Genomic DNA, 12,818 nt, shown 5'->3' with positions numbered 1-12,818 from the left:
CCGATTGGAAGGTTGGCGGTTCGAATCCCCGCGATGGGGTGAGCTCCCTGCTCCTGCCAACCTAGCAGTTCAAAAGCACCTCAAAGTGAAAGTAGATAAATAGGTACCACTCAGGCGGGAAGGTAAACGGCGTTTCCGTGTGCTGCTCTGGTTCGCCAGAAGTGGCTTATTCATGCTGGCCACATGACCCGGAAGCTGTACGCCGGCTCCCTCGGCCAATAAAGCGAGATGAGCGCCACAACCGCAGAGTCGTTCGTGACTGGACCTAATGGTCAGGGGTCCCTTTACCTTTACCTAATGATTTTGGACCCGGAGCAACCACCCGTGGCCCCCCCCCCCTTATGCCACTGGAAACAGCAGGATTCAAGGTTGGGTGTGGAATTCAGTTATTCTCCTTATTGCAAGCTTCTAGTCATCATAGATGCAAAGATATGCCTGGAAATGTGTGGGTGATACCTCCTGGAATCCCAGTCTAGAGAATGAGCAGAGATTCAAAAGATCATAGCTTCAGTTAGCAAGGAGAGAAGGCGTGAATAAGTTGCCTGCCTGACTCAGCACACAGAACTCCACTTTCATTGGTGCATTGTTTTATTTATTTCTTTTCAGTGCAGATTACACACAGCCCTGGGAATAAGTAACAAGGAGAACCCCCCTCCCCAATAACCCTACTGTATATATTGTTCTGTAAAGAAAATTTAAAATCAGGAAAGAAAAAAGCCCAGTTCATTGATGTAATTTCCTTTCTCACCCCTTCCCTCCCCACCCAATTGGGATAAAGTGATACCCACCCTTCACTTAGAGAAGCTGAATGTTTCCCCACCCCCAACATTCCCCCATTAAAAAGAAGAAAAAAAACATCCCTGCAACATCTGGGTAACATGACCACATGGCTTGGCTTGCAGCTTTTAAAGCTTAAAAATGTACACCTAGGCATTCAACATACAAATATTTACAACTGTACAAAATAAAAAGCCAAAATGTAAACCAAAATGCACCAGAATCAGAAATAAACAGTGAAAAAGGAAAACAATAATAAAAAAATAATATATCCTGCAACAACCAACCCTAAATAAATGGATGCAAAAGGAAAGAGTGATGGAAATATAAGGTGGGGGGGGGTGTCAATGTCCTTTTGTGGAGATCTGTCTGGGGTGCAGAGAATCACCAGACCCACAAGAATTCCTTTTGGGGAGAGAGATCTCACCCACACCACGCAATTAAAGCTCTCCTGTTCCACTTCCAAGTGTTGTGGTTTCCCTCAGAAATCCCAGGAAGGGTTATGGGTGCTGATGACCTCACAGACCTACAATTCATAGCAGCCTTATCAACCTGCAGTTCGCAGGATTCTCCCATGATTTTTAAAGTGTGCTTTAAATGAGAAGTGGGGTGTCACTCAAGGTTCTTCGTTTGACATGTATGGACATCACACGGTGGACCAGGATGGCTGGAGGAATGCAGGGGTGACCCCCCCCCCAAATAAGCTCCTGTTTGCGTTCTTTTGGAACATCTTCTTGTTCTCTGAAGCCGGGGGGTACCCACAGAGACCCACAATTTCCATTTTGGCAATTTAGAAAAGGCATTTTTTTTATGATAATCCCAATTGAAGTCTCTCTCTCATATATACAACCCACCCACCCACCCACTCAATTCAAATCTGGCAGTGATTGGCAGAGAGGCGTAGAGGAAGTCTGGAAAGTTGCCCATTGGTTGGAATACTCTAAAATACATATCCTCACGTTTTTATAGACACTGTATGGACTTCTATGCCCAACTTCTGACACACACTGAAAGATGCATTGTTGTTCTGTTGAGGACGGCATCCGACAGGTTTCGTAAACTATCCAGGCCTTGTCTTGGCCCAAGTGCGTGTGTGTTTGTGTGTTGTGTAGAGGAATCGAAGCCTTAAGGAATACAAGGAGAAAGGAACTCAAAACACCCTAAAGCATCTACCTGCAAACACCTCTAACACTTTTTTAAATCCTTAAAGCACCCTATCATAATCCCAAATCAGAGCTTCCCTTTTCTGTTTTGCCAATCCACATTGTTCCCCGCTTTATTTCAACCTAGAACCAGGGGGTGACATTTCCGGACCGATGCAAGAATCACAGGTGTGCATAGTGTTGAAGCTGCCAGATAAAAGCCACAGGCTTGTTCCTCCTAGCTACAACAAAGGGTAATTTACCTGCGTTTAGGGCAAAAAATAAATAAAAATCCTTCCAGTAGCACCTTAGAGACCAACTAAGTTTGTTATTGTTATGAGCTTTCGTGTGCATGCACACTTCTTCAGATACACTGAAACAGAAGTGACCAACACGGCTACCTACCTGTAACTAGAACTATGGAAGGCACCACATTGAAATTGAAATACTTTATTGTCACTTGTACAACTTGTATACAGTGAGATTACAGGAGCACTCCCACTCAGCTCTCTTGAGCCGCATGAAATGGAAGTCCATCAACCTCACCAAGAAACTTGCACAGGTACAGACTGACATCTTCTTTCTGACTAAATGCAAGAACCTGGACATTATACTTAAGGGTCATAGAATTAAGAACCCTCTACAATCCACTTATCCTACTGGATATGCAAGGAAACTATGCCACACTTTCTCCACAGGCTTACCACACCTATCAGCCATTCCCACCACCCTTCTGAGTAATACCCCTCCCCACCCTCTCACTATATAGAAGGGTCTGGTGACTTCTGTTTCAGTGTATCTGAAGAAGTGTGCATGCACACGAAAGCTCATACCAGTAACAAACTTAGCTGGTCTCTAAGGTGCTACTGGTAGAAGTTTGTTGTTGTTTCGACTACGGCAGACCAACACGGCTACCTAACTGAGTTTAGGGCAGTTATGCGACAATCTGGGAATGTGGGGTGTGCATCTGGACCCTCTTACCACAACTCCTGCGCTCACGCATGCAAACTTTCACCCTGTGATGAGTCTGTGTTGGAACCAAAAAGTTGGAAAGGACTTTCCAAGGTCCCCTTGTCCAACCCTTGCAATTGCTACGTCATCCCTGGTGGGCAGCCGTCCAGCAGGTGCATCGCAGATCAAACTGCGTTTTAAACTGCAGGAGCTACATCAGGTGTAGGGAACCTCTGCCGCCACCCGATGCTGCTGAACTACAACTCCCATCAGTCCTGACAAGTATGACCAACAATGATGGGAGTTGTAGTTCAGCAGCATCGGGTGGGGGCAGAGGTTCCCCACACCTGCTATAAACTGACTCGTTGGAGAGCAAGCTACAAAACAGGGGTGGCCAGTCAGCTGGCTTAATGCAAATTTGCTTAATGCAAATTTTTCTGCCCCATACCCAGAAGACTGCACTGATTTTGGCAGGGACAGCAAAAAAAAAGGGGAGGAGGGGAATAGAGCAGAGAACATTCTAGTGGGGATGCAAATAGCCCCCTCCTTTGATAAGTCAGGAGAGGGCAATAACTTGAGTGCATCTTCATTACCCTTGGGAAACTAGCCAAAAGAAGGGGAGACATCCTTACTTTAGAGAGAAAGCCTGATTTCAAGGCACCCGAACTTGCGCATTTTAATAACCATGCAAGGTTGAAGTCTGCTCCTCTACTTCCAAGAGAGAACTGCTGCAACAACAACAAAAATCCCTCCATGACGTACGGCTGCCAAAAGCACAGAACTGGCCCAGGCAATCAGCTTTAGGAGGGGGAAGTTTTGCTTGCAGGGGGTGTCATAGCACCCCATTGCCTCTGTATTTCCAGCACCAAAAAACCCCACAGGTGTCAGGGCCTTTAAGATGCAAACTCTCTGCTGGGGTTTGCCATGGTGTGAGGTTTCAGTGCATGTGTGATCTTTGCTTTTCTTATTTAAATAAAAAAATGGAAAAGCTCACAGTCTCTGCAGCACCCCAGCTTCCCCCCCCCCACCCTCAGATAGTGATTCTGCCCCCCCCCCTTTTGCAGCAGGGAGATAGTCACTCTGAAAAACCAGAGCCCAGCTCCTGTGCCCAAGGCTAACTGCCGAGGAGCTGGCACTTCTCCCTGGCACCTCACTCGGAAAGTCCTTCCTGCCCCAAGGCCAGATCTGTTGCTAAGCGAGTGGGGTGAAACCAAGCTCCACACTTTGCGCAGCAGGTCGCAAAACAGCAAAATGATAAGATAAAGAGGAGAAATTCTGGGTTTATCTGGGTCTAAATAGATCTATCTTCCCTCAGCCTTCGCAAAAATCAGTGGCCTCAAGCACAACGCATTGGATCTGGTCCCCTTGCAAGTTGTTTTGGAAAGCAAAGGCTCTGCAGTCGCATTCAGTGTCAGAATGCCACTAAGAGTAGACCCATTAAAAATAACAGATATGCTTAACTTTGGTCTACTAATTGCAATGGATCTGGTCCACTAATTGGTCTACTAATTGCAAAGTCAGTGCTTTTTTTCTGGGGGGGGGGATGCAGGGGTAGACATACGCCTAAACATTTTGTGAATCTAAGTTTGGCCTCATTGAGGGACAGCATTTCAATACGAGTAGGAAAATGAGAGTACCCCTAAACATGTTTTTTTAGAAAAAAGCACTGGTTAAAGTTATTTGGATACAGTGCTCTAGCTTTTTTTGTGGGGGGGGGAGACACCCCAGCTTTTACCTCTAATAGAATCCATGCACTCTGTTGGCCCCTGGACTGAACTTTTGTGGCCTCTCTCTCTCTCTCTCTCTCTCTCTCTGGGCCCAACTTGCGCCCCCCACAGAGGGAAAGCAATCAAGGTGTGTGTGAAAGTTTCGATTCCTTGCTTGGCTCACTGCTTGCTCACTTGGAGAGCAGGTCAGGTGGCAGGGTGCGTGGGGCACCTGCATCTCACACAGTTGTTTGCCCTCTTCTGAACACTTCCTCGCTCGCTGATATGCTAGCTTACTACATGCAGGGTTGGGAGAGAAGAGAAGCTATGATCAGGTCAGTTGCACAACGTAAATCAGTTCCCAGGCCCATTTTAAATCTATAACAGAACAAGCTGGTGGAATCCTGAGGTGGTCACAAATAGACTGTGCTGCTTCAGATGACATTGACTTATGTCCCCCTGTGGTGAAACGTCCCCCCCCCCCAAACCCTTCATGCAAGTAGAAAAGAAGCACATCTGAGACAAAGGTTCCTCTTCCTGCTGTGCTAATTTTCTATTTGCGGGGGGTGGGGGGTGCGGTATGTTTAATTAAATGTAGCACAACATTCAAGAATATTATTAACCACCTGCCATTTCCTCCTCACCTCATCCTGCTACATGTTTAGAGTAGGCTTTTCTTCAGGGGAAACCCAGACAGGACTGGGCTGTAAAACACACACAAACACAATCACACTCAGCAGAGAACCTGCAATCAGTTAATTCATTTGCATTCTGATGCTGGGCTGAGACCCGAATCCAGGTGTGCTAACAAGCAGTATCACAACCTTGTTTTGACGGGAGACAGAGAAGGAGAAATGAGAGACAGTGAGAGAGACAGGAAGAAAAGAGAGGAGAAGGGAGTCAGTGGAGGAGATTCTGTAAGGAAAAATGAAAAGGGAGTCCTTTTGTGTTGCAGATTGGGGTTAAAAGTGAGGTCTGGAAATGTTGACGGCCTGTTACGTTATCCGGCCTGGTGTACTGTCCACAGCTACTCTCAGCATGGTCTACCTCCACCAGTTTTAATGCTGATCCTTTGTTAATGCATTGATGCCTCCAAACGGGACTTGAGAGTGCTCTTCATGCCTCTTTGTCCCCTGCTGTCCTTTGGCACACAGCCCCAGGCTCTAGAGTTGTCTTGAGAGGGTGGGATTCCTGAAAAAATGCTCCATAAACAAAAACAAACCTGTCGTTTGATACACACACCTTTGTGTGTGTCTCCGTTTGGCATTCCGAATTTCCAGCTCCACAAACAAAGGCCAGTGGAACACCAAGAAGTCTTCAGCTTTGACCAGATGACGTTCCTCTTCTCTCTCACTCTTTTTGTCTCTCTCTCTCTCTTCCCATTTTTGGGCTTCACAGTCTCCAAGGAACAGAAAACCCCTCCCAGGAACACCTGTGGTCTCGTAATGAGTTGTGGTAGGAGCTGAGATGGAGAGAATGGAGCTTGGGACAGGGATGGGTTCTCTAGGCAATCAGAGGGTGGAGGGCAAAGGGGGAAGACCCTGGTGGGCAGCAGCCTGGTTTCGGGGTAACCGAGTCATCCTTGGGGGTCCCCAAGGGTGTGTCAGTCCGTGTCAGCACCAGGAGGCGTCAAAGGCTTGTTGCTGCTGCTCTGCCCATCCTGCCGGTCGGAAGGCTGTGTTGGCCCACCTCCTAGCCAGTAGTAGAGTCCAGCGCTACGCGGGGATGCCCCGGTGTCAGCGCTGTGCCGAAGGCAACCCTGAGAAGGCACAGAACAAGTGGTGGCTCCAGAGGCCCTCTGGGTCAGGAGGGAGCCTGTGCTGTGGGCCGGGCTGGCGAGGGAGCCGCTGACAGGTTGGAGTTTGCGTTGGCGCTGATGGTGAAGTCACTTGGCTGCAGGGAAGGAAGCAGAGACAAGAGGCAAGCTTTAGGGAGAGCCCGTGTTTTTTTCTGGGGGGACGCAGGCGTACGCATACCCCTAAACATTTTGTGAATCTAATGGGAGAAGAAACTATTTTTTAAAAAGAAAAAAATAGTTTCTTCTCTAGCACGGTGAATTGTCAGTTCCGTTGCTACCCCTGATGGTGGCCCTATTTCCTGTCACGTGTTTCCTGAGTCTCAGACAGAATGAAGAAGAAGAAGAAGAGTTTGGATTTGATATCCCGCTTTATCACTACCCGAAGGAGTCCCAAAGTGGCTAACATTCTCCTTTCCCTTCCTCCCCACAACAAACACTCTGTGAGGTGAGTGAGGTTGAGAGACTTCAGAGAAGTGTGACTGGCCCAAGGTCACCCAGCAGCTACATGTGGAGGAGCGGGGAATCGAACCCGGTTCACCAGATTACGAGTCTACCGCTCTTAACCACTACACGACACCAGCTCTCTGAGAGCGCCCCTAAACATTTTTTTAAGAAAAAAAGCACTGGGGAGAGACATTCAGGTGCACCTGTGCAAACACTGGCAAAGGGCATCTCAGAATGCACAGGAATACTGGAGGGGTCTCTGAGGGACGGGGACCCATCCTGCTACTGCCACTGCCATCTTCACCTTTGCCCACTCAGTTTGCCTCCCATATAATGAATACTACTTGCTAGGAATCACAAGCAGGGAAAGTGCTGGCTGCTCCACTTGGTTTGCATGCTGTTGCATGCTGTTTCAGGAAGTGCTAATCAGGAGTCCTGCTGAAAATGCAAACCGAATTTCTCTCCCCCCCCCCCCGCCCCATCCCTAGTGGAGAGAGGTGGCAAGAAAAGAGCAAGGAGCCGGAGGGAGCGCATGAGTGGTGGGCCTTACGTTACGTCGGAAGAGCCTCTGCAAGAGGCTACGTTTGGGCGGGTCGGGGAGCTGCTTCCAGTCCAGGTCGGGAGAGCGGGTGCCGTTTGGTCCAAAGGTGTTTAGATCTTTAAAGCATTCTGTCTCGATCATCTAGAGAGAAGAGGAAGAGGATGCCATTGGTGGGGGAGGTGGTCAGCTGAAGCAGCAACATCTGGAAGTGGAGACCGGGCTGGGCGACACCACACCTCAGGCTTATCTGCCAAGGCTCCCTTGGGTTAGCTTTCCCCAGACAGAGCTGGACACCCCCAACAGCCCCGGCAGCTCTGCGGAAGAGCATCTCCTTTGCAGAAGGTTCCTGGTTAAATTTCTGACACTTCTGTATCCTGATCCCCAAAGAAGGGATGGTAGCTTAACCCACCCTAAACCACCATTGTCCAATATATGTCACTGTCTTATCCTGAGCTCTCTTCATCAGCATAGGAATCAAGCTCAGAGAGCTTTCTCACCCCTTTAAAAGGAGCGACTTGTAAAGTAAATATTTGCCAGATATAGCCCCCATGAACATGCATTTGGGGGAATAGCCAGTGGCTTTGGGAAGGCAGGCAGATGCCTAGCTTTAAAGACAAGGTGACTGGGTGTTTTTATTTCACACCAACAGTCAGTCTTCTCTCTCACCTCTGTCATTGGTGGCTTCCCTTCCCCTTCCACCCCCAGCCCAATTCCTCACCTCGTTCTGCCATGGAATGGAGACGCTGCCAGTGGCAAATTTGGCATAGAAGTCATTGTCGGTTTGGTCTAAGTTGACACCCTTCACAGTGGAAAATTGCTCAATGTCCAGCACGTCTTTGCAGTATACAGCTCGGGGCTGTTGGATAGAAAGATGGAGACTCAGCTAAGTTTCCAGTCTCAAGATCTTAAGTATCAAGATGTCAATGGCTTGTGTGACATTAAATGGCTTAAGGTGTCATATCCCATGAGCTGCTGTGATGTCACAGAAGCCTGGTAAGGCAAGGCCAGAGAACCAGCTCTTAGGGAAACAGAGACATCTTAGAAATGGAAGCCTGAGGTCTATAAGCAACTTCTGCTAAATTAAACAGTAGGGCTGTCCTTGACGACCAAGAGAGAAAGCAAGGCCCTTGATGATAATCTTAAGGCCTGGGCAGGTGGCCCGTAAGATAACCTCATCAGAGGCCATTTAGGCCTAAATGTGTCAAGGTCAGGAGTGAGAGCAGCATCTGAGCACCTGCTCCCTCTTCCTCGCCGCAAGCTCATTCTTGGCAGAGCAAGAATGTATGGAAAGGACTCATGCGTGAACCAGCCATGGCCTACTTTGGCCTGCACTTACATCTGGCACAAAGGAGGGCTTCATGATCCCAGCTTCCAGGCGCTTGAAATTGATAGTCTTGAAGAAAGGGTGCTGCTTCACCTGGGTGGCCTCGTCTCCCTTCCCTCCAAGCCGCTGCTTGGGGTCCTTGGTCAGGAGCTGGGGAGGCAGAAAGGTGCCACGATCAGTAAGGGAAAGCACAAGAGCAGGGAGGGATGTGGTGTGCTGTGAAAGCTAGGCTGCTAAATCACACATAAGGGCTGTGGGGAGGCCACAGCTCAGTGGCAGAGCACTGGGTTTGCATGCAGAATGTCCTGGGTTCAATCCCAGGCATCCCCAGGTCAGGCTGCAAAAGACTCCTGCCTAAACCCCTGGAGAGCTGCTACCGGTCAGTGTAGACAAACCTAAGCTAGATGGACCAGTAGTCTATGTTTGTAAGGCTGGGTAGGCGCTTGCTTGCTTTGCAAAGGAGCACTCTCCACCTCTTGAGAAATGCTGTACTCGTAAGATGGAATTTGCTGCCAAGGAGTGTGGTGGAGTCTCCTTCTTTGGAGGTCTTTAAGCAGAGGCTTGACAACCATATGTCAGGAGTGCTCTGATGGTGTTTCCTGCTTGGCAGGGGGTTGGACTCGATGGCCCTTGTGGTCTCTTCCAACTCTATGATTCTATGATTCTAAGATCACGGAGGAGAAACTTTCCATGGGCCGTGAAAATGGCCAGGTAGAAGATGTGGCTCTCGCCCTGATGTTGCTGGACTACAACTCCCATCGCCAATGACCAATGGTCACGCTGGCTGGGGCTGATGGGAGCTGAACAATATGAAAGGGCCAGGAGCAGCAAGAAACAGAAAGATGAATAAGATGGTAAGATGAGTCTTGCTGGATCAGACTGTCTGTTGCAGCATCCCTGCTCCTCCTCTAAGGCTTTTATACTGCTTCTCGGTGCTCCCCGCTCTGTCTAATCTATTATCCCTTTAAAATGATTGTGTATCTTTCATTGTAAACTACAGTGGTACCTCGGGTTAAGTAGTTAATTCGTTCCAGAGGTCTGTTCTTAACCTGAAAATGTTCTTAACCTGAAGTACCACTTTAGCTAACGGGGCCTCCCGCTGCTTCATCCTGAAGCAAAGTTCTTAACCCAAGATACTATTTCTGGGTTAGTGGAGTCTGAAACCTGAAGTGTCTGTAACCTGAAGCATCTGTAACCCGAGGTACCACTGTACTCTGATCATTTCCACTTGAAGGGGAATACTTAAGTTTATTAAATACACAAAAGATGCCTTTCCCCATTTTAGGCAGCTTGTAAAAAACATTTTCTGTGTTTGGTTTAGGTTTTTTTATTCCCCTGATGCCTCCCCATCCTGCCGCTAGCCAGGGAGTTATTGGCAGAGTCTGGCCTCAAGCATCCAGAATGGAATGTTGTATCCCAGTAAACATCACTGCTGGGTAAGACAGGGTGGAGGGAGAGGACATCAAACAACAACAAAAATCAGAGTTTGTGCATACACTCCTAACAGGGTTCTGCCTTGCTTGAGGCGTAGGACCAGAGGCTGCCCCAACTGCATTCCAGGATCAGGTTTCTGATGTTTAGGTAGCAAGTGCCTATCTACATGTAGCCAAAATGGAAATCTCCATGGACCAGAGAGAGGGACCAGCAGCGCTGGGGGAGCTCATAGGTTTGCAGACATACCGCCGCCCAAAAAAGAGTATTTAGGAAGCAAAGAAACACATAAGGGGAAGTGGTCAACTCCCCCCGAAATAACCTAGTGAGGAGGACTAACAGGCTGTTGGGTGGGGGCAGAAAAAGAGAAATGTTGCTGAAGACCTGGAGAGAATCATTCCATACGGAAATGTTTTGCTACATCTCCCTCTCCTTTCCTTTAAAGTCCCTATAGAAACAAATGCTTCACACTGTGTGCCCTGAAAACTCCTGCAGGGTTGGGCTCTGGCAAGCATCAGTGGACAAACAGTTCCATAAGAGTAGGGCAAGCTGCATCCCTGCCTCCCACAATCCCTTGCACCCAGCCCAGGACATCTACCCTGATTCTACAGAGCTTTGGCACAGCCTCTCACTTTCCCCAGCTCACCGCCTTGCAGATGGCCTTGGCATCTTCAGAGAACTTGTCCGAGTACTGCTCCTGGTCCTCCTGAACCCGCTTCTCTACTTCCTCCCTCTTCACCCGCTCCTTGCGGGCGCGGAACGGTGACTGGCCCTCGATCATCTCGTAGACGAGGCAGCCGAGCCCCCACCAGTCTGGACTGAAGGAGTAGCGCTCATTGTTGATCACCTCTGGAGCTGGAGAGGGGAGAACGGTCAGAGATGGGGACAAGTAATAGCTCAGCGGAAAAGCACATGTCCCAGATTCAATCCCTGGCCTCTCCAGGAAGCCAGTGATGGGGAAGGCCTTTGTCTGAGACCATTTGAGGGGGACCTCAAATTGTGTTGACCAAACCCTGGATTCATGCAGGCCTTAAATTCAGGTCTCCTCAATCTCATTGCCTTAAACTGCAGCCCACCCACCAACCCATCCTGGCTCCTAGTATGGTAAGACTGCCTTCTGCTTTCAGCAAGGAGTTTGCAAAGCTACCCCAAGAGGGGTAGCTCCTCCACAGGGCAAGGAGATCTGAGATTTTCCTTGACTACATACCCATGTAGCCAACAGTTCCTACACGGCCACGGATGGTGTCTCCCTCTGGAATCTTGATGGCCAACCCCAGATCTGAGATCCGGATATGACCTATAGGGAATAAGAGGGAAAGGGGAGATAGAGGTCATGGTGTGAGCCACATGTGTCAGCAGCAAGCAAATTGGGGCCCAGAACCTCAGAGGCCAGCCTCAGCATCCAGTTCTCAACAAAAGAGGCTTAAAGACTCCCTCAAGGCAAATCTTTAAAAATGCAGTATAAACACCGACAACTGGGAAACACTGGCCTGCAAACACTCCAATTGGAGAACAGCCTTTACCAAAGGTGTCATGGGCTTTGAAGACGCTCGAACTCAGGACAAAAGGAAGAAACATGCTAAGAGGAAGGAATGCTTGGCAAACCTTCACCATGATCTATCCAGAAACCTATGTCCCCACTGTGGAAAGATGTTGGCCTCCACAGTCACTTAAGTACTCACTGTTAAAACCGTGTTCATGGAAGACAATCTTACAAGTAGATGAAGGATCACCAAAGAAGAAGAAGAAGAAGACTCACCATCATCATCCAGGAGAATGTTCTCTGGCTTCAAGTCTCTGCAGCAAAAATACAGACACAACTCAGAATGAGAGGCAGGTAGACAGGTGAACTTCTAGGTTTAAGGCTCTTCAACCCTTTCAAGCACATAGGATATTTGTGGGGGGAAGGAGGGATGTACAAGTGGGTCCTAAACCAGCATATCTGATATAAGCAGCTGCTCCCATAATCCACCTGCTTCTGAGGTCCTACTCTTTGTGCCACCACCATGAGTGGTCAAATGAGTGAGCAGGAAAGATGGAGAGTTTTCAGCAATAGCACCAAGGCTGTGGAACATCCTCACTCTGAAGATTCGCCTGGCAATCTCCTCATTTGTCTTTCGTTTGAGAATGTGGGTCCCGTCCCAGGTGGATGAGGCAGAGACTCACACAATTATGCCAGCTCGGGAGCAGTTTATTATAAGCTCTCCAGAAGAGATTAGCGTCCTGAACAGGGAGGGGAGCAGCAAAAATGTCCAGCCCTTGTGGTACAGAAAGAAGCTCAAAGTTTCCAGGAACTAAGGCAAAATTTAAACACTGCTTTGGACAGAGGAAGCTTGATTCAGTAACTTACAGCTGCATACGGGAACAAAGTTTTGGCTTATGGGTCTTTCTATTTCCACTGTTCCGTTTGTGAATGTTGTTACTAATGGAACCAAAATGGAACCAGCCAAGCACAATAGGGAGGTTTCAGCAAAACCGGGGAAACCCAAAGTTTGCAGAAGTACACACACAAAAAAAATGTGGCTGGGGGAGGGATCCCTAAAACAGCCCAATGAGGACTGGCCATGTTCAGTGGGCACAGAACACTGACTCACTGTGGGAGGAGGAATGAAAAACTGGAGGTGGAGGAGAAAATTATTAGTAATATAAGTGTTAGGAACCCCTGACTTTAAGGTCAAGTCACGGATGACTCTGGGGTTGCGGC

The 12,818-nt window shown here is 48.5% G+C and overlaps 1 protein-coding gene and 1 long non-coding RNA gene across 3 annotated transcripts in view; one reads left to right on the top strand and one right to left on the bottom strand.

Annotated features, from left to right (window-relative positions):
- Positions 1-570: 570 nt before the first annotated feature.
- LOC309331211 (G protein-coupled receptor kinase 5-like) overlaps positions 571-12,818 on the bottom strand; it is a 77,094-nt gene continuing 64,846 nt past the window's right edge. For both annotated transcript variants that reach the window (XM_081843300.1, XM_081843301.1), the window contains 7 exons: positions 11,874-11,911; positions 11,322-11,411; positions 10,761-10,969; positions 8,696-8,833; positions 8,078-8,215; positions 7,369-7,500; positions 571-6,469 (listed from right to left, as the gene is read on the bottom strand). In XM_081843300.1, coding sequence (XP_081699426.1) covers positions 6,380-6,469; positions 7,369-7,500; positions 8,078-8,215; positions 8,696-8,833; positions 10,761-10,969; positions 11,322-11,411; positions 11,874-11,911 — 835 coding nt within the window. In that variant the 3' untranslated portion in view covers positions 571-6,379. The remainder of the gene's footprint in view (positions 6,470-7,368; positions 7,501-8,077; positions 8,216-8,695; positions 8,834-10,760; positions 10,970-11,321; positions 11,412-11,873; positions 11,912-12,818) is intronic.
- Positions 11,918-12,617, top strand: LOC309331327. Its single transcript, XR_014151823.1, has 2 exons — positions 11,918-12,156; positions 12,346-12,617. It is a non-coding gene; the product is annotated as an uncharacterized lncRNA (long non-coding RNA).

This window comes from Podarcis erhardii, assembly GCF_964252035.2.
Source record: "Podarcis erhardii genome assembly, chromosome: 16".
Classification (NCBI taxonomy): domain Eukaryota; kingdom Metazoa; phylum Chordata; class Lepidosauria; order Squamata; family Lacertidae; genus Podarcis; species Podarcis erhardii.
Note: the sequence above shows the minus strand (reverse complement) of the source record. Positions and strands in the feature narration are given on the sequence as shown.